Here is a 19,638-nt window from a genome sequence, read left to right on the forward strand (position 1 = left end):
AGTTTCCCCCCCAAACCTCCCCATTTTTACGCCAGGCTGCCGGAAACAACAACAACAACAACAACAACATTTCGCATCAAAACAACCCCAGAGGTGGCACTTGGGGGCGGGGGGGGGCGTTGGGGACAACCCAGGGCCACGTCCCCCCCCCAACCCCGTGCCACCCCCCCCCCATGGCTGGGGGCCGCCCCTCCCTCCCTCCCGGTGCCCGATTTAGGGGCTGACGCGGGGCCCGCTGTCACTTCGCCGCGTGACACCGGGGCCGCGCTCGGTGCCTCTCCGCCGCCGCCGAGCCCCCGAGCTGCCCCCCCCCCCCCCCCCCCCCCCCCAAGAAGTTCGGTTTTTGCCCCATTTCCCTCTTTTTTCAGCCAAGAAGATGGCGCAGCCGCCGAAGGCCTGCGTGCAGACGGAGAACCTGGGCGCCGGCAAAGCCATCGCCGTCCTCACCTCCGGGGGGGACGCGCAGGGTAAGGACGGGACGGGGGGCCCCCCCCCAAAAAAAAAACCCACCCCGGTCGGGCTGTTTGGGGATAAACCGTGCTAAAACGGGGCAAAACAGGCTAAAAACGGGGCTCGCTCGCGCCTGGCTCTTGCGGCTCGTCGCTCGTTGTGTTTCCCAGGTGGTTTTTTGGGGGGTCCTCGCGGGCTGGTGGGGGGCAGGAGGGTTTATTTCAGCCGGAGCTCGGGGGCGACGTGCCGAGAACGGTCTGCGATAACGGTTTCCAGTGATTTCCAGTCCTGGTTTGGTGTAAACCGCAGTAATTTGCGCTAATTGCCCAGCACGAGGCCGCGATAACCCCGGTGCTGCCAGCAGCCCCGGCCCGGACGTCCCCCGAGGTCCCCGCACCGGGGACACGCAGCACGGGGTGGCCGAGGGAAGGAAGCCGAAACCCGGGGGGTTTTTCGGGCAGCGGGATTGCCCGAAACCGCCCAGATTGAGCCCGATCCTTGCCGCCTGCCCGCGAAGGGGGCCTCATCCAGGCCGGGGGGGGGCTCTGCTTTGCTTCAGCGCCACCGCGGCGTGCCACCAGCTGTCCCCGACACCGGCGTCACGCGGCCCGGGCGCCGCTAAATGTCAGCGGGGCAAAAATAACCCGCAGCTGCGGGGCCAGCTCCCTGACAGCCTGGGGGGGTGTGGGGGCAGAAAAATAAACGGGGAGCTTTGCGAGCTCAGGCTCGGGGTTGGGGGGGGGGACGACGACGGACAGCGCGATGGCTTTAGGGGCTCCCCCCGGCCCGGGTTTGGGGACGGCGGTGCCATTCTCCTCTCGCCGCAGGCATGAACGCGGCCGTCCGCGCCGTGGTGCGGGTGGGCATTTACACGGGCGCCAGAGTCTACTTCGTGCACGAGGTTGGTGCTCCCCCCCCCACCGAACCCCATCCCCGAACCCCCCCCCAAACCCCCACGGGGACCCCAAATCACCTCCGCCCTCTCCCCCCCCGTTGCAGGGCTACCAGGGGCTGGTGGATGGCGGGGACAACATCAAGGAGGCCACCTGGGAGAGCGTCTCCATGATGCTGCAGCTGGTGAGCTGGGGGGGCTGGGGGAACACCGGGGGGGGGCACGACGGTGTGTCCCCCCCCTGACCTTCTCAGCTGTAACCCAACGCCGCGGGGGCGAAGGGCCGAGCCCGAAAATAACCCGAAACCAGAGCCGCCCGCTGGCACCCGCGCGGCGGGGAGCACGGCGCCCGTTTTCGGGGTGCCGGTGCCCGTTTTTTAACGATGATTTTTTTGTTGTTGTTTTTTTTGGGGGGGTGGGCGCCCCCCAGGGCGGCACGGTCATCGGCAGCGCCCGGTGCCAGGATTTCCGGACTCGTGAGGGGCGCCTGAAAGCCGCCCGCAACCTGGTGAAGCGCGGCATCACCAACCTCTGCGTCATCGGCGGCGATGGCAGCCTCACCGGCGCCGACACCTTCCGCGCCGAGTGGAGCAGCCTCCTGGCCGAGCTGCTGAAGACAGGTACAGCCCCCCCCCCCCAAAAAAAATTTCCCCCCGTTGGGCTTTCAGCACCTTCCTTGAAGCGCGTTGTGCACAAAAATGTGGTTTTCCCTCTTTCAGGGGGGATCACGGCGGACGAGGCGAAGAAGTCGAGCTACCTGAACATCGTGGGCATGGTGGGCTCCATCGACAACGACTTCTGCGGCACCGACATGACCATCGGCACCGACTCGGCGCTGCACCGCATCATGGAGATCGTGGACGCCATCACCACCACGGCCCAGAGGTGACACGGGGACGGCCCCGGCCCCGCGCCCGGCTCCCCGCTCCTTCCCCGCCGCGTAACCGGGCCCCGCGTCTCTCGCAGCCACCAGCGGACGTTTGTGCTGGAAGTGATGGGTCGGCACTGCGGGTACGTCCCCACGCTGCCTCCGGGAGCTGGATCCCGATGAAAAATGGGGAAAAAGCCCCGAACGGACTCTTTTTCTGCCCCCCCCCCCTCCCCCCAGCTACCTGGCTCTCATCACCTCCCTGGCCTGTGGCGCCGACTGGGTCTTCATCCCCGAGTCCCCCCCCGAGGATGACTGGGAGGACCACTTGTGCCGGAGGCTGACGGAGGTAGGGCGGGCTCTCGGGGGTGCCACCTGCCCGTCCCTGTCCCCATCCCTGTCCTCATCCCCATCCCTATCTCTATCCCCATCCCTGTCCCCTTCCTTGATCCTATTCCATACCTTTTCCTGTCCTTGTCCCCATCCCCGTTTTGTCCCTGTCCCTGTCCCTATCCCTATCCAACCCCATCCGTTTTGTCCCCATCTCCATCCCTGTCCGTGTTTGGTCCCCATCCTTGTTCCAGGAACACCTGCCTGTCCCCATCCCCATCCCCGTCCCCATCCCCGTCCCCATCCCCATCCCCATCCCCGTCCCCATCCCCATCCCCATCCCCATCCCCATCCCCATCCCCATCCCTATCCCTATCCCCATCCCCATCCCCATTCTGACCCCATCCCCATCCCATCCCTGTTCCTGTCCTTACCCCCCTCCCCGTTCCCATCCCTATTTCGTCCCCATCTCTGTCCCCATCCTGGTCCATGTCCCCGTCCCCATCCCCGTCCCCCTCCTCACCTCCACCTCTCCCCCAGACCCGCCTGGGCGGCTCGAGGCTGAACATCATCATCGTGGCCGAGGGCGCCATCGACAAGCAAGGCAAGCCCATCACCTCCGACGACATCAAAAACGTAAGTGGGATGGCGGGAACCCCATTTCTGCACCCATTTTTGGTCCCGGGGTTGGGGGGGGGCCGGGCGCCCCGTCCCCGAGCCAAACCCGCTGTCTTGCAGCTGGTGGTGAAGCGTTTGGGCTATGACACCCGGGTCACCATCCTGGGCCACGTGCAGCGCGGCGGGACGCCCTCCGCTTTCGACCGTGTCCTGGTAGGTGGCTCCGTCCCCCCGTCCTGTGCCGGTGCCAGCTGAGCGGGGCCACGGTGACGTCCCCGTCCCCGTCCCCATCCCCGCCCCTGTCCCCCCAGGGCAGCCGCATGGGCGTGGAAGCCGTCATGGCCCTGCTGGAGGCGACCCCCGAGACCCCCGCCTGCGTTGTCAGCCTCTCGGGCAACCAGGCCGTGCGCCTGCCCCTGATGGAGTGCGTGCAGGTGGTGAGTGCGGGGACGGGGACACGGAGCAGCTCGGGCTGCTGCCACGCAAACCTGCCTGGGTGCAATGCAAACCCGGCCAGCACGGTGCAAACCCATCCAGCACGGTGCAAACCCGTCCAGTGCACTGCAAACCCATCCAGCGTGGTGCAAACCCATCTGGCACGGTGCAAACTCATCTCGTATGGGGCAAAAAGAATCCCTGGCATGGTGCAAACCCATCTGGTATGGGACAAAAACATCCAGCACAGTGCAAACCCATTTGGCATGGTGCAAAACCATCCCTGGCATGGTGCAAACCCACCTGGTATGAGGTAAAAACATCCAGCACAGTGCAAACCCATTTGGCATGGTGCAAAACCATCCCTGGCATGGTGCAAACCCACCTGGTATGGGATAAAAATGTCCAGCACAGTCCAAACCCACTTGGTATTGTTCAAAACCATCCCTGGCATGGTGCAAACCCATCTGGTATGGGGCAAAACCCATCCCTGGCACAGTGCAAACCCATCTGGCACAGTGCAAACGCATCCGGCATGGTGCAAAACCATCCCTGGCATGATGCAAACTCATCTGGTATGGGGTAAAAACGTCCAGCACAGTGCAAACCCATTTGGTATTGTGCAAAACCATCCCTGGCACGGTGCAAACCCAGCCGGTGTAGTGCAAATCTGGCCAGAGTGATGCAAAACCATCCAGCGTGGTGCAAACCCAGCCGGCACGATGCAAAACCCACCCGGTGTGGCACAAACCCACCCGGCGTGGCACAAAACCCACCCGGCGTGGCACAAACCCATCGGCACGGCACAAACCCGCCCCCCTCCGCTCCCCGCAGACCAAAGACGTGACGACGGCGATGAACGAGAGGCGCTTCGACGATGCCCTGAAGCTGCGGGGCCGGTGAGCACCCACGGCACGTCCCTCGGTGGGGACGCGGGGACGCGGGGCCCTGCCCATCCCCGGCGCTCCCTCAACTCCCTCTCTTTTATTTCATTTTATTTTATTTCATTTCATTTTATTTTATTTTATTTTTTTTATTTTATTTTTATTTTATTTTTTATTTTATTTTATTTTATTTTATTTTATTATTTTATTTTATTTTATTTTTTATTTTATTTTTTATTTTTTATTTTTTATTTTATTTTTTATTTTTTTATTTTTTATTTTATTTTATTTTATATTTTATTTTATATTTTATTTTATATTTTATTTTATATTTTATTTTATATTTTATTTTATATTTTATTTTACTTTATTCTATTCTATTCTATTCTATTCTATTCTATTCTATTCTACTTCTGCAGGAGTTTCCAAAATAACTGGAACGTCTACAAGCTGCTGGCGCACATCCGCCCGCCCTCCACCAAGGTAAGGCGTCGCGGAGGGGGCGGCGGGGGCACCCTGAGCCCCCCCCCAGACCATTTTCTCCCCCCCCCCACCCCCAGAGCGGCTACACGCTGGCCGTGCTCAACGTGGGCGCCCCGGCGGCCGGCATGAACGCGGCCGTGCGCTCCACCGTGAGGATCGGCCTCATCCACGGGCACCGCATGCTGGCGGTGCACGACGGCTTCGAGGGGCTCGCTTTTGGGAAGGTGCGTGGGGTTTTGGGGGGGGGGGGGGAGCGGGGGGGGGGAAAGGGGGCGCAAGGAGGGAAGGGGGTGCACGGCGCGAGGGTGCAGCCCCCCAGGGATGGGGCTCCCCCCGCAGCCTTGCCCGGGGGCACCCCGATATCGATGCCCTACCTGCACGGTGAGCTTGGTGCGCCCCAAAACTCTCCTCCTCCTGCTTCTTCTTCCTCTCCCCCCCCCCCCCAATTTTTGCGTTTGGCTTTTTTACCCCCCCCCCACGCTGCCAGGTGGAAGAGATCAGCTGGGAGAGGGTCGGCGGCTGGACGGGTCTGGGTGGCTCCAAGCTGGGGACGAAGAGGTAACGCCGCCCCGTGGAAACCGGGGTGCGGGGGCCCAGGCGGAGCCCACCCCCCCGGAGGTTTTACTCCCCCCCCCCTCCACACTTCGGCCAGGACCTTGCCCAAGAAATACTTCGAGGAAATCAGCGCCAACATCAGCAGCTTCGGCATCCACGGGCTGATCATCATCGGGGGCTTCGAGGTGAGCGGGGCGGCGGTGGGCCGGGGTTGGGGGGCAGCTCCTGGCGCCCGTGCCCTCAATTTTGGCTGCCCCCCCCCCCCCCACACACCCCCCCTTTCCCAAGGCCTTCACGGGCAGCCTGGAGATGATGGAGGGGAGGGCCAAGTTCGAGGAGCTCTGCATCCCGCTCTGCGTCATCCCCGCCACCGTCTCCAACAACGTCCCCGGCTCCGACTTCAGCATCGGCGCCGACACCGCCCTCAACACCATCACCACGGTGCGGCACCCAGCCCCCTGCTTTCCCCCGTTAATTAATCAGACGCCCCGTTAATTAAATGCCCTCCCCCCGTCCCCCCACGATGGAAATGCCTTCTTGCCGCCCCCCAGACCTGCGACCGCATCAAGCAGTCGGCGGCGGGCACCAAGCGGCGCGTGTTCATCATCGAGACGATGGGCGGCTACTGCGGGTACCTGGCCACGCTGGCGGGGCTGGCGGGGGGCGCCGACGCCGCCTACATCTACGAGGAGCACTTCAGCATCCGTGATCTGCAGGTGGGGGTCCCGTCCCCCCCCCCCCCCCACCGGCACGCAGCCCCCCACCCCCCCGGGCACTGCGGCGGGGCCGGGGCTGCCTTTGTCCCCGGTGGTGTGCCCCAAACGGAGCCTCGCTGGAGGGGTGGGGGCTGCCTTGATCCCTGCGTACCCCAAAAATGAGCCTTGTTTTAGGGGTGCGGGCTGCCTTGATCCCTGCCCGTGTCCCCCCCAAACAGAGCCTCATTTTAGGGGTGGGGGCTGCCTTTATCCATGCCTGTGTCCCCCAAAACTGAGCCTCGTTTTAGGGGTGGGGGCTGCCCTGATCCCTGCGTACCCCAAAACTCAGCTTCATTTTAGGGGTGGGGGCTGCCATTATCCCTGCCCATGTCCCCCCCAAACTGAGCCTCATTTTAGGAGTGGGGGCTGCTTTTATCCTTGCCCACATCACCCCCAATCTGAGCCCCATTTTAGGGGTGGGGGCTGCCTTTATCCCTGTGTCCCCCCCCGCATTGAGCCCCATTTTAGGGGTGGGGGCTGCTGTTATCCCTGTTTCCCCCCCAAACAGAACCTCATTTTAGGGGCGGGGGCTGCCTTTATCCCTGCCCATGTCCCCCCCCACATTGAGCCCCATTTTAGGGGTGGGGGCTGCTGTTATCCCTGTTTCCCCCCCAAACAGAACCTCATTTTAGGGGCGGGGGCTGCCTTTATCCCTGCTCACGTCCCCCCTCCCCAGCCAAGCACCACTGCAGGAACAGGGGCACCCCATTAATCCCCCCCCCCCCCCCGTGCTTCCAACACCCACGCCCCGCCCGGCTTTTCCCCGGCCCCCAGATCAACGTGGAGCATTTAACCGAAAAAATGAAGACGACGGTGAAGCGGGGGCTGGTGCTCAGGTAAGGACGAGGCCGGGGGGGGTGCCACCGGGCCCCGTGCCCTCGAGCTGCGCCCCCCCGCCCCCACCCCGAGCCCGGCCCCATCTCCTCGCGCAGGAACGAGCGCTGCAACGAGAACTACACCACCGACTTCATCTACAACCTCTACTCCGAGGAGGGGAAGGGCATCTTCGACTGCCGCAAGAACGTGCTGGGGCACATGCAGCAGGTACGGCTGTGCCCCAAACCTTCCCCCCCCCCCCCAAGAGGGGCTGGAGCCCCCCCCCCCCCCAGGACGCGGCTCTCCCCGCCCTGCCCCGTCACCCGGTGCCGTTTCTCCCCGCAGGGCGGCACCCCGACCCCCTTCGACAGGAATTTCGGCACTAAAATGGGCGCCAAGGCGGTGGCCTGGATCACCGGGAAGATCAAGGAGTGCTCCCGGCACGGTGGGTCCCGGGAAGGGGGGGGGGTCCCGGGCATCAGAGAGAAACCAAACCCCCCTGCACGCGTGCTCGGGGGTCTCGGGGAGGGGGGCGCAAGATGCTGAGCCTGCTGCTGCCCCCCCGTTGCAGGTCGCATCTTCGCCAACACGGCCGACTCGGCGTGCCTGCTGGGCATGCGCAAGCGCAGCCTCGTCTTCCAGCCCGTCACCGAGCTCAAGGAGCAGACGGACTTCGAGTAGGTGCCCCCCCCCCGCCCCGCAGCCCCCCGGGGGCTGGGGAGGAGGAGGAGGAGGAGGAGGAAGGCTGCGGGACGGGAGCGCAGCCGGGGTTCACGCCGCCCTCTCCCCCCCGCAGGCACCGCATCCCCAAGGAGCAGTGGTGGCTGAAGCTGCGCCCCATCCTGAAGATCCTGGCCAAGTACAACATCGAGCTGGACACCTCGGAGAAGGCGCACCTGGAGCACGTCAGGCAGAAGAGGATCTCCCTCGAGTCCAACATCTGAGGGGCGCCGGGGGTGGGGACGGGGACGACCCCGCGCAGCTTTCCCGCAGCTGGGGGCGTCCTCGGGGTAAACTGGGGCTGGCTTAGACCCAGCCCGGTGGCTTTGTGACCGGCGCAGCGCTTCCCGAGCGGCTCCCGGCCCGGCGGGACGCGGCGCTGCCCTGAGAGCGAGGGCCGTGTCCCCAGGGCAGCGCTTTAGTTCTGGATTCCCAATTAAGACGCTTCAATAAAAGCGGCGCCGCTCACGGCGCCAGCAAACACGCGTCGTGCTCGCAGCCTCCGGCACTCGCCCGTGGGTGGAGGGAAACGCGGCTCCCTCGGGGCTCCCCCGCCTTGTTCGGCCCCGCAGCCTCGTTCCCAGCACGACGGGGAGGATTTAAAGCATTAAAATCTTCTTTTCTCCCCCCCCCGACGTTTCTCCCGTTGCAGCCATCGCCCAGGTTCACCTTTCTCACCTCCCCCTGGGCGCCCGTCGCAGCTCTCCCGGAGGATCCCCGGGTGACAACGCGGTGCCGAAACCCAGCACGGGAGCATCGCGGCCAGCACCACCCCCCCGGACCCCACCCCGCCGCATGCCCCCCGCCCCAAGAAATCCCCAGAGGAGAGCGGGGCACCGCCCTGCTCCCCCTGACCGCCGACACACAAACCTCCCGACACGCGGGGCTTGCGAGGAGCCGTTTATTTCTGTGAACATGAACTGGGGCCGCGGGGGGCTGCGGGCGGGCAGCAGCTCCGGGCGGGTTTCGCCCCTCGGAAACGAGAGGCAGCGACCCGGGGAGCTGCTGCCAGCGCCTCCGCGCCCCCGCGGTACAAACACGCAAACAAAACCAGCCGGGAGGCGGCGAGGGGGCAGCGCAGAACCAAACTGAGGACCCTGATGGCGGAGGGGAGCCGAAGCCTCCCGCTCGGGAGCGCCTTGTGCCTGGAGTGGAGCTAGTGTGGACGGCAGGGAAACGTTTTCTTATCTCGCAGGAATCGTGGCCAAATTTCTGGAGGGGGGGGGCGGAGAGCAGCGAGAGCCGGGCCCCGGTGACACCGGGACGCTGCGCCCCGGTGCTGCGCCGGTCGGGGCGCCTCCTCCCCTCGCTGGCCTCGCGCCCCACGAAGGTTTCTCGCTCCTGCGGGCGCTGCGTTCCCTCCAGCTCCCCACCTTCCGTCCCTAGCGCGCCGTTACGTCTTAAAACTCTGGGGTACGGGGCTGAACGAAGCTGCCCCGGGTGCCGAGGGGGCACCCCGGGTGCTGTGCATGCTGAGGCGGGCGCTTGCCCCGCGGGGCTGCGGGAGGAACGGGCTCGAGGCGTGCAATCGCCCAGCGGGCCTCTCCGTGCCCCGCAGCGCCTCGAGCCCTTCCCAAGGGGGAGATTTCGCCGGTCTCGCCCCGAAAGCCTCGCTTTGCCCACCACGGAACAACAAAAACCAGAACACACAAATAAAAAACCAGAACACCAAAAAAAAGGACCAGGTTAATCCAACGGCCGCGATGGCTTCGTTGGAGGGGGGGTGGATTTTCCTCGCACGGCTGAAAACGCAGCGCAGGAGCTCGCGCGGAGCAAGCGTGGCAGGCGCGCGGAGAGCAACGCGGGGCCTTCCGGAGCGTCCCCGCCGCTCGCCCGGCACCCGCTAAAACGGGTGCTCCCGGCGCCTAGCTGAGGAGCAGCACGTACTCCTTCAGGCAGGTGGGCAGGGGCAGCTGCTCCACGGCCTCGGGCAGGAAGCGCACGCCCAGGCTGCGGCGCACGGCGTAGCGCGAGAGCGTCTGCAGCGTGCCGGGGGCCGAGCAGAGCAGCGTCAGCTTCTGGCAGAGCTGCTGGTCCCTGGTCACCTCCCAGGGCATGCTGCCGTTCTTGCGCAGCTCGAAGTGTCCGATGGCGCGGTGCAGGAGGTCGAAGCAGGAATCCTCGCGCTCCGTGCCCAGTCCCCGCACCAGCAGCGCCACCAGGCGCGAGATGGGCGTCTGCCCCTTCAGGTTGACCACCCGCACCTCGGCCCCGAAGTCGAGCAGGACGCTCACGCTCTCCAGGTTGCCCTTCATGGCGGCCCAGCTGAGCGGCGTGTCGTCGTTGTAGTCGCGGGCGTTCACCAGGGCGCCGTTCTCCAGCAGCGAGCGCACGCACTCGGCCGTGTTCTTGAAGGCGGCCCAGTGCAGCGGCGTGTCCTTGTTGCCGTCCAGCGCGTTGGGGTCGGCGCCGTACTCCAGCAGGATCTCCACGCACGTCTCGTCCTTCTCGGCCGCGTAGTGCAGCGCCGTGCGGTTGTAGCCGTCCAGGGCGTTGACCTGCAGGGGTGGGGGGGTGGGGGAGGAAGGGCGGGAGGACACGGGGCGGAGCGGGATGCGCGGGGCCCTCCCCGCGGCACCGGGTGGGAAAACGGGGGGCGGCGCGAGCTTCCCCCAAAAAAACGGGCAGGAGACGGGTGGCGTTTGGCAACCCTTCGGCTCTCGCTTTCCCCCTCCCCGAACGAGCGAAATCTCAGCCCCAAAACGTCGCCGAGATGTTAAAAAAATAAATAAATCCCCTCGCCGCTCCCGCGGGGCGCCTGCACCCCGCCCGTTTTGCCCCAAAAAGGGGCAGAGCAGCCGGTACCGGGGCCGGCAGCGCCCCCAAGCCGCCGTTACCTCCGCTCCCTTCTGCAGCAGCAGCTCCACGCAGTCGGCGTCGGCCACCATGCAGGCGCAGTGCAGCGGCTTCAGGGTGCCGTGCATGCCGTTCACGTCGGCGCCCTACGGGGACACGGCGGCGTTAACGGGGCGCCCCTAAATTGGGGCCCGTCGTTAGCGGGGCGCCCCCAACCGGGGCCTCGAATTAACAGGGCGCCCCTAATTGGCGCCTGTTCTTAACGGGGCGCCCCTAATTGGCGCCTGTCATTAACGGGGCACCCCTAATCGGTACCTGGAATTAATGGGGCGCCCCTAATCAGTGTCTGTCATTAACGGGGCGCCCCCAACCAGTGCCTGGAATTAACAGGGTGCCCCTAATCGGTACCTGGAATTAATGGGGCGCCCCTAATTGGAACCCGTCGTTAGCAGGGCACCCCCAACTGGGGCCTGGAATTAACAGGGTGCCCCTAATCGGCACCTGTCATTAACGGGGTGCCCCTAAATTGGCACCCGTCATTAGTGGGGTGCCCCCAACCAGTGCCTGGAATTAACGGGGCACCCCTAATCGGTGCCCATCAGTAACAGGGCACCCCCAACCGGCGCCCAGAATTAACAGGGCACCCCTAATCAGCACCCATCATTAACGGGGCACCCCTAAGTTGGCACCCGTCGTTAGCGGGGCACCCCCAACCAGGGCCTGGAATTAATGGGGTGCCCCTAATCGGCGCCCATCACTAACGGGGCACCCCTAGTCAGTACCTGTCATTAACGGAGCACCCCTAATCAGTATCTGTCATTAACGGGGCGCCCCTAATTGGTACCCATCGTTAACGGGGTGCCCCTAATTGGCGCCTGTCGTTAACGGGGCACCCCCAACCAGTGTCTGGAATTAATGGGGCACCCCTAATCAGTGTCTGTCATTAACGGGGCGCCCCCAAGCGGTGCCTGTCATTAACGGGGCACCCCCAATCAGTGCCCAGACAGGCCAGGGCGCTGCGGGGCTCTGCCGCAACCGCTCGTTGGCTGCACTCCGGGACGGGGACGGCTCCAGACACCGCGCTGCGGGCTCCCGGTGCTCCCGGTGCCCGCTGCGGGCGGCAACGGGAGGCGCCGAACCCCCGTTTGCAGCATCCGGGCTGCGGGTCCGGCGTTTCCCCGCCGCGGGCGGGCAGCGGGAGCGGCTGGGGGTGGGGGCACCGGGCCCGGTTCCCCCCCCGGGGCTCACCCGCCCGATGAGGTCCTCCACGTTGTCCCGGGGGAAGGAGCGGATGGCGGCGATGGTGCGGATGAGGCGCTCAGACAGCGAGTACTTGCTCTGCACGCTCTGCATGATGTACCACATCCTGCGGCACCGGCACCGGGACACCGGGGGCAGCGGGACCGGGGGCACCGGGCGCACCGGGACCCCGCCGCCAGGCCCGGCCCAGCCGCCGGGCCCTGAGGAGGAGGAGGAGGAGGCCGGGGGGGGGAGGGGGAGACCCGCCGGGAGGGGGCGGGGCCCAGGCCCAGGCCCGGAACCGGCGCCGCCGCCGCCGCAGGCCCAGCGGGAGGCGGAAGCGGCCGCCGCCACCCGGAAGTGAATGAGGCGGTGGCGGCGCATGCGCCGAGTACTCCCCGGCCTCGCCCCGCCCGCCTCTCCGCCAATCAGCGCGCGGCGCCCCCCCCTCCCCGGGAGACCCCGTCCCCTCAGCGGGCTCGCCCCCGCGCGGCGCTTTTAACCAATCGGTAGGCTCGGCGGCACGCAAGCCCCGCCCTCGCGGCGGCTCTCAGCCAATCCGCTGCCGCCGGGCTTGGCCCTGGGCGCCGGGGCCCCGGCTGGGGGGCTCGGGGGGGGCGGGGGCGCTGGGACGGGACCGGGAAGGGGGGCACGGGGAGGGGGGGGGCGGGGGGGACACAGGGGGGTGGCACCGGGGGGGGGGGTTACGGGGGGGGTACGGGGGTGTGACCCCCCCGGTGTCCCCGTGCTGCCCGACCCCGGGGCGCGGCCAGTTCAAACCAGTGGCTCCCAGTATGGGGGGGGGGCACCCCCGGGCAGTGGGGCACTGGGATGTACTGGGACGTGCTGGGGGCACTGGGACATGCTGGGGGCACTGGGATGTACTGGGGGCACTGGAAGGTACTGGGATATACTGGGATGTACTGGGACATGCTGGGGGCACTGGGAGGCACTGGGATGTACTGGGAGGCACTGGGATGTGCTAGGGGCACTGGGACTCACTGGGTACACTGGGATGTACTGGGATGTACTGGGAAGCACTGGGTATACTGGGACACACTGGGTGCACTGAGATGAACTAGAACACACTGGGATGCACTGGGAGGAACTGGGTATACTGGGATGCACTGGAACACAGGGGATGTACTGGGATGCACTGGGACACACTGGATGTACTGGGAGGCACTGGGACGCACTGGGAGCACTGAGTATACAGGGATGCACTAGGACACACTGGATGTACTGGGACACACTGGGTACACTGGGACGCACTGGGACACACTGGGATGCACTGGGAGCACTGAGTATACTGGGACGCACTGGGACACACTGGATGTACTGGGAGGCACTGGGTGCACTGGGACGCACTGGGAGCACTGAGTATACTGGGATGCACTGGGACACGCTGGATGTACTGGGAGGCACTGGGTGCACTGGGACGCACTGGGAGCACTGAGTATACTGGGATGCACTGGGACGCACTGGGACACACTGGATGTGCTGGGAGGCACTGGGTACACTGGGACGCACTGGGCCACCCCCATCAGCCCCATCCAGCTGCAGACACCGGGGGGGGGGGGGTGCAGAAGCCCCCCCAGTGCCCCCTGCACCCCACACGGGGGGGGGTCCCCATCACCCCCCTCACCCCCCCAGCTGGGGACCCCCCCTTTGTCCCCGCCCCCCCCCCCGCACCCGGTCCCGCTGCGCCCCCCGCACCCCCCGGCTGGGGGGGTCCCGTCCCCCCGTCCCCCCGTCCCCACGGCCGGGTGGGTTTTTTTTTGGGGGGGGGGGATGTAACGGGGGGGGGGGGGGGGGGCAGGAGCTGCGCCATCGCGGGGGCCGAGCGGGAGGCCCCGCCGCTGCCGCCCCCCCCGCGCCAGGCCCCGGTGAGTTGTTGTTTATTTTTTTTGGGGGGGGGGGGCCGACGGTTCCGCTGTGGCTGAATTTGGGGCGGGGGGGTCGGTGGTCTCCCCGCCCCCCCCCCACCCCGCGGCCACCCCATCTCTTTGCTTCTTTGCCCCCCCCCCCCCAGCAGCGTTTCCCCGTCTGAGCGTGATGGACGCCGAGGGGGGGCCGTCAGGCCGGGACCCCCGGGACCCCGAGACCCCCGAGGGCACCGCCGCAGGTGAGCCCCCCCCCCCGAAGCTCCCCCCCCCCCCCCGGTAGCGTGGGGCTGGTCCCGTACTTGGGGGGCCCACGGGTGCGCGGGGAGCGGGGGGAGATGGGGGGGGTGGCTGGGAGGGGGACGCTGCGATCCTACAGCGTGGGGGTGCTGCCATCCCATAATATGGGGGTATTCTGATTCGTTGGAGGGTGGGGGTAAGAGGGGGGCAGGGGTGCCCCCATCCCATAATATTGGGATGGCTCGGTCGCAGGGTGGGGGGGTGTCCTGATCTGGGGGGGCACCCTCATCCCGTAATATGGGGGTGTCCTGATTCGGGAGGGGGGACGGGGTGCCCCCATCCCATAATATGGGGGTGTCCTGATTCGGGGGGGGGATGACAGGGGTGCCCCCATCCCATAATATGGGGGTGTCCTGATTCGGGGGGGGGATGACAGGGGTGCCCCCATCCCATAATATGGGGGTGTCCTGATTCGGGGGGGGGGATGACAGGGGTGCCCCCATCCCATAATATGGCAATGTCCCAGTCCCACAGCATGGGGCTGTCCTGATCCCAGGGTGTGCGGATGCCCCGTCCCCATTTTGTGGGGATACCCCAAATCTGGGCTATGGGGGTGCCCCGGTCCCAGGGTATGGGGATGTCCTGGTCCCTTGGAACAGGGATACCCCAAATCTGGGCTATGGGGTGCCCCAATCTCAAAGTATTGGGGTTCCCTGATTCCTTGGCACAGGGATACCCCAAATCTGGGCTATGGGAGTGCCTCAATCCCAGGGTATGGGGATGTCCTGGTCCCTTGGAACAGGGATACCCCAAATCTGGGCTATGGGGTGCCCCAATCTCAAAGTATTGGGGTTCCCTGATTCCTTGGCACAGGGATACCCCAAATCTGGGCTATGGGAGTGCCTCAATCCCAGGGTATGGGGATGTCCTGGTCCCTTGGAACAGGGATACCCCAAATCTGGGCTATGGGGGTGCACTGATTCCTTGGCACAGGGATACCCCAAAACTGGCTACGGGGGTGCCCTGATCCCAGGTAATGGGGGTGCCCCGATCCCTTGGCACAGGGGTGCCCCAATCCCATGTTATGGGGGTGCTCTGATCCTAGGGTAAGGGGGTTCCCTGGTCCCTTGGCAGAGGGATACCCCAAATCTGGGTTATGGGGGTGCCCCAAACGCGGGTTGTGGGGATGCCCCGTCCCCGTTTCATGGGGATACCCCAAATCTGGGGTATGGGGAAGCCCCGATTCCTTGGCACAGGGATACCCCAAATCCGGGGTGCCCTGATCGCAGGGTATGGAGGTGTCCCAATTCTGGGGTGCAGGGGATGCTCCAGTCCGTCAGAACAGGGGTACCCCATCCCCATGGCACGGGGCTGCCCTAACCCCGCAGCACAGGGACGCCCCGATCTCGGGGTGCAGCGATGCCCTGCTCCTGCCCCATGGGGTTTCCCGGTACCCCAACTCCAGCCATGTTTTGGAGGCAGGAATTTGGGCTCTGGGGTCCCCCTCGGCGGTTCCACCCCCACGCCTGTCCCCACCTGGGGACGCGCTGTCCCCGTCCCACACCCCAGGCCTGTCCCGGGGGGGGGGGCAACCTCCGTCTGCACCCCAATTCCAGCCTCTTGTCTCTTGGTGGGGACGCCCAGCGGGGCGCCAGCGCTGTCCCCGAAGTGGGGAGGGGGCAGAGGGGATGGGGAAGGGGGAAGGGAGGGGGTGGGGAAGGGGAAAGAAGGGTGGAGAAGGTGGGAAAGGGGGTGAAGGGGCCGAAGGGGTGAAGACGGTGGAAATGGGATGGGGAGGGGGCTGAGAGGATGGGAAAGGGGTCAAGGAAATGGGGAAGGGGTCAAGGAGATGGGGAGGGGCCCAAGGGGATGGGGAAAGGGCCAAGGGGATGGGGAAGGGGTCAAGGAGAGGGGGAAGGGGTCAAGGAGAGGGGGAAGGGGTCAAGGGAATGGGGAAGGGGCCAAGGGGATGAAGAAGGGGATGGGGAAGGGGACAGTGGATGGGGAAGGTGCAAAGGGGTGGGGAAGGTGGGAAAGGGGCTGGGGAATGAAGGGGACAAAGGGGTGAAGAAGGTGGAAATGGGAGGGGAAGGGGCTGAGGGGATGGGAAGGGCCCAGAGGGATGGGGAAGGGGCCAAGGGGATGGGGAAGGGGCCAAGGGGGTGGGGAAGGGGCCAAGGGGGTGGAGGAGGTGGGAAAGGGATGGGGCAGATAAGGTCCGGGGTAGGGACAGGGGCTGGGAAAGAGGTAGGGGAGGTGGAGGAGGTGGCAGAGGGACAGAGAAGGGGAGGAGGGGATGGAGAAGGTGGGAGAGGGCTGGAGCGGACGGAGAAGGGCTGCAGGAGGTGCAAAAGGGATGGGGAAGGGGCAGAGGGGTCGCGGCCCCTGGCCTGCCCCGCGCCCCCGCCGGTGCCCAGCTCCGCTCTCCCTGCAGCCTGCCCCGGCAGCGAGACCCCCGGGTGCCCGGCGGTGAGGCGGCGGCGGAAGGCACCCGCCCGGCCCCGGGGCAAGGCGTCGGGGGGCCCGCGGGGCCTGGGACCGCTGGAGGAGCTGCTGGGGCTGCGGGGGGGCCGCCTGCGCCCCACCATCTGCGGCGAGTGCGGCAAGGGCTTCAGCCGCAGCTCGGACCTGGCGCGGCACCAGGTCACGCACACCGGCGAGAAGCCCTACACCTGCGGGGCCTGCGGGAAGGGCTTCAGCCAGAACTCCAACCTGGCCACCCACCGGCGCATCCACACCGGCGAGAAGCCCTACGGCTGCGGCGCCTGCGGCAAGCGCTTCAGCGAGAGCTCGGCGCTCGTCCAGCACCAGCGCACGCACACCGGGGAGAAGCCCTACCGCTGCGGGGAGTGCGGCAAGCGCTTCAGCGTCTCCTCCAACCTCATCCGCCACCGGCGCACCCACACCGGCGAGAAGCCCCACGGCTGCCCCGACTGCGGCGAGGGGTTTCGCCACAAATCCCAGCTCCGCCGGCACCAGAAGCTCCACGCCGCCTGATGGGGACCCTGGCGCATGGAGACAAGGAGCGGTGGTGCTACCGGTCCCGCTGCCCGCCCGGGATGGGGACCACAAGGGATGGGATGGGGGTTGGGGACGCGTGGCACCCACGCGCCCAGCCCTGGTGCACCCAAAATCCCCGGGACTGGCCTCAAAAGCCAGGCTGGGGAGGCGCAGCGGGGCTGCGACCCGGATCAATAAAAGGTCCCGGTGCCAAATTGCTCGCCCACCGTTGTCCCCAGGCGCCCCAGGCAGCGCGGGCTGGGTTTTGGGGCCCCCACCGCTGCTACCCCACTTTGCACGGCCCCCGCCACCATAACACTAAATAGGACCCTAAGAAACACGGGCATTGCCAGTTTCTCCCACCAAAATACTCCCAACAGAAGCCGTTGGGTACACCTGAACTCCCTTTGGGAGCCTTTACGCAACCCCACACGCAACAGGACTCTGCGCTTTCTCTCTTTCCAAGCAATGCTAAACGTAATACTAAACCTTACCCTAATTAGGACCCCATAAACACTTATGTTTCCAGTTTCTCCCATCAAAAAGGGCTCCCAATGGAAGCCTTTGGGTACACCTGAACTCCCTTGGGGAGCCTTTACACAACCCCACACACAATAGGACTCTGCGCTTTCTCTCTTTCCAAACAACCCTAAACGTATCACTAAAACTAACCCTAACTGGGACCCTAAAAAACACGTACGGCGCCAGTTTCTGCCATCAAAAAATGCTCCCAACAGAACTCTTTGGGTAGACCTGAATGCTTTGGGAGCCTTTACGCCACCCCACGCACGACAGGACTCTGCACTTTTTCCAAACAACCCTAAACGTAACACGTAACCTAACAGTAAACCTAACCCTAATTAGGACCCTAAAAATACGTCGCCAGTTTCTCCCAGTGAAGGGAGAAGGGCAGCGGCCCAGCCTGGCTGGGCGTTACGCACTGGGTTCCCCGGATCTTTCTCCTTGAGGCACTGATGGCCTTACCCTGGGCCTGCCTGTCCTGTACGTGACGGTGTCTGCGTGCCACCGAAGCACGGCACGTGTGGGGTGGTTGTGTGCAGGCGTCTGTGGGGCTGCGCCAACCCTGTGCTGGGGATCAGGTGTCCACGCCTGCACGCACACCAGACCCGTGAGCAGACCACTAGAGCGTGTGTGCATCCCTGGGTGTCCCTGGGGGGGAGAGGGTCTTGTTCGTGCGCTGCAGGCTCCCAACCTCTTCAGCACCCCGTTACTATGCCCTGTATCTCAGCCTATCACAGAATCACAGAATTACAACATTTTAGGGGGTGGAAGGGACCTCGAGAGCTCATCGGGACCAACCCCCCTGCCAAAGCAGGTTCCCTACAGCAGGCTGCCCAGGCAGGCCTCCAGACGGGCCTTGAGTATCCCCAGAGAAGGAGCCCCCACAGCCTCCCTGGGCAGCCTGTCCCAGCGCTCCGTCGCCCTCACCGGGAAGAATTTCTTTCTCATATTCGTGCAGAACTTCCTGGGCTCCATTTTGTGGCCGTTGCCCCTTGTCCTGTCCCCACAGACCTCTGAAGAGAGTTTAGCCAAATCCCTCCATCTCCCACACTTAAGATATTTGTAAACACTAATAAGATCCCCTTATTAATGGGGCAGATTATCTCCATCATAAGGAGACCGCACGCATTCCCTGGAGGATGTTCTTTATCTGTGGGGGCTCTGCTGCGTGCCCCTGACCCAAGCCATGATCCCAGAAGGGTGGGGGCCAGCAGGTGCCTTGGCCTTGGGCATTTTCTCATTTGCAGTTTGGGAACTAGGGGCAGGAGAGGGCCAGGTACAGGCGCTGAGCTCCACCTGAGCCCACGGTCATTTTGGGGGGGGATTGTTCCAGGGGTGCTCCTTCCTGGTATGGGGGTGAGGGCAGGCAGGGGGAGCATTTGGGAGTTCAGACACTGGGAGGAGATATCAGAGGAGCCCAGGAGCTTCAGGTGCCGGGAATTCAAGGCGTCTATCCACCTCCACCACCGCCGCCTTTGACCACCTGGTTCCTTCTGCTGCAGCTCTGGCTCCTGACGGTGCCACCAAGGAGGTTGGACCGGGCCGGGTCGCAGCCCCCCAGCACCCTGAAATGCCTGGGGGATGCCCTGCTCCCAGCCCCGACACTTCTTGTGCATGGTGCAGGAAAAGCTTCAAATATCAGCACCACATGAAGCAGCAAGAGTACATCCGCAGCGTCCCACTGCCCCCCTACCCACCACCTATCACCCCCGTACCTCCTGCCAACACCCAGACCCCATCCATTGCATGAGCCTCCCAGCCCCCGATGACCCTCTGGATCTGCCCCCAAGGCAGGGGCTGGTGTCCCCCAAGGTTCCTCCAGGAGCCAGCTGTTCCCCCTAGGGTCCTGTGCGCCGTGAGTGGTTCCCTTCTGCCCCATCTTACCTGAGCCCTTGGGACCCTGCCCACCCTCCAACCTCCTGCAGACCCTGGGCATACCAGATCCGGTGGGCACTGCCACGGGGAACTGGGAGCAGCTGGTACAACCAGCGAGTAAAGGGGCTGGGACACTGGGAGAACACTGGGAGGCCGTAGGGGCAGCAGGTGGCAGCACTGGGTGCCTGATGGCGCACTGGAGGATGCTGACACCCTGGGGACCGAGGGCCTTGGCAGGGCACGGTGCCAGCCACTGTGCCCCCCGACCTGTGTCCTA

At 65.0% G+C, this 19,638-nt stretch overlaps 3 protein-coding genes across 4 annotated transcripts; 2 read left to right on the plus strand and 1 right to left on the minus strand.

The window, feature by feature from the left end:
* Positions 1–374: 374 nt before the first annotated feature.
* On the plus strand, positions 375–8,291 carry PFKM (phosphofructokinase, muscle). The gene is made up of 22 exons (XM_066985494.1): positions 375–467; positions 1,278–1,351; positions 1,450–1,527; positions 1,773–1,962; positions 2,062–2,227; positions 2,309–2,353; positions 2,451–2,559; positions 3,081–3,176; positions 3,279–3,371; positions 3,470–3,595; positions 4,428–4,492; positions 4,897–4,960; positions 5,038–5,184; positions 5,448–5,518; positions 5,613–5,700; positions 5,804–5,956; positions 6,067–6,231; positions 7,045–7,106; positions 7,203–7,314; positions 7,432–7,531; positions 7,658–7,763; positions 7,883–8,291. The coding sequence occupies exons 1-22, from the start codon at positions 377–379 to the stop codon at positions 8,028–8,030; spliced, it is 2,349 nt and encodes a 782-aa protein (XP_066841595.1). The 5' UTR covers positions 375–376; the 3' UTR covers positions 8,031–8,291.
* Positions 8,292–8,692: 401 nt separating this feature from the next.
* Positions 8,693–12,188, minus strand: ASB8 (ankyrin repeat and SOCS box containing 8). Its single transcript, XM_066985530.1, has 3 exons — positions 11,851–12,188; positions 10,644–10,748; positions 8,693–10,304 (listed from the first exon to the last, which is right to left on the minus strand). Exons 1-3 carry the CDS (start codon positions 11,965–11,967, stop codon positions 9,672–9,674), a joined length of 855 nt encoding a protein of 284 aa, XP_066841631.1. The 5' UTR covers positions 11,968–12,188; the 3' UTR covers positions 8,693–9,671.
* Positions 12,189–12,552: 364 nt separating this feature from the next.
* LOC125181453 (zinc finger protein 853-like) lies at positions 12,553–17,179 on the plus strand. 2 transcript variants are annotated; one of them, XM_066985529.1, is made up of 3 exons: positions 12,553–13,727; positions 13,877–13,966; positions 16,399–17,179. In XM_066985529.1, exons 1-3 carry the CDS (start codon positions 13,337–13,339, stop codon positions 16,959–16,961), a joined length of 1,044 nt encoding a protein of 347 aa, XP_066841630.1. In that variant the 5' UTR covers positions 12,553–13,336; the 3' UTR covers positions 16,962–17,179. The 2 variants fall into 2 exon arrangements, with proteins under 2 accessions (XP_066841630.1, XP_066841629.1); XM_066985528.1 differs by having other exon boundaries at positions 12,554–13,727; positions 13,874–13,966.
* Positions 17,180–19,638: the final 2,459 nt, after the last annotated feature.

The sequence above is a fragment of the Anser cygnoides genome, chromosome 32, assembly GCF_040182565.1.
Source record: "Anser cygnoides isolate HZ-2024a breed goose chromosome 32, Taihu_goose_T2T_genome, whole genome shotgun sequence".
Lineage (NCBI taxonomy): Eukaryota > Metazoa > Chordata > Aves > Anseriformes > Anatidae > Anser > Anser cygnoides.

Excerpts from the sequence above, each read along its gene's own strand:
- LOC125181453 (XM_066985528.1), top strand. The coding sequence starts at position 13,337 with ATGTGCTGGGAGGCACTGGGTACACTGGGACGCACTGGGCCACCCCCA. Across the intron at positions 13,728-13,873 it reads CCCCCCCGCGCCAGGCCCCG|CAGCGTTTCCCCGTCTGAGC; the intron begins GTGAGTTGTTGT and ends CCCCCCCCCCAG. Across the intron at positions 13,967-16,398 it reads CCCCGAGGGCACCGCCGCAG|CCTGCCCCGGCAGCGAGACC; the intron begins GTGAGCCCCCCC and ends CTCTCCCTGCAG.
- ASB8 (XM_066985530.1), bottom strand. The coding sequence starts at position 11,967 with ATGTGGTACATCATGCAGAGCGTGCAGAGCAAGTACTCGCTGTCTGAG. Across the intron at positions 10,749-11,850 it reads TGGAGGACCTCATCGGGCGG|GGCGCCGACGTGAACGGCAT; the intron begins GTGAGCCCCGGG and ends GTGTCCCCGTAG. Across the intron at positions 10,305-10,643 it reads TGCTGCAGAAGGGAGCGGAG|GTCAACGCCCTGGACGGCTA; the intron begins GTAACGGCGGCT and ends CCACCCCTGCAG.
- PFKM (XM_066985494.1), top strand. The coding sequence starts at position 377 with ATGGCGCAGCCGCCGAAGGCCTGCGTGCAGACGGAGAACCTGGGCGCC. Across the intron at positions 5,185-5,447 it reads AGGGGCTCGCTTTTGGGAAG|GTGGAAGAGATCAGCTGGGA; the intron begins GTGCGTGGGGTT and ends CCACGCTGCCAG. Across the intron at positions 7,107-7,202 it reads AAGCGGGGGCTGGTGCTCAG|GAACGAGCGCTGCAACGAGA; the intron begins GTAAGGACGAGG and ends CTCCTCGCGCAG.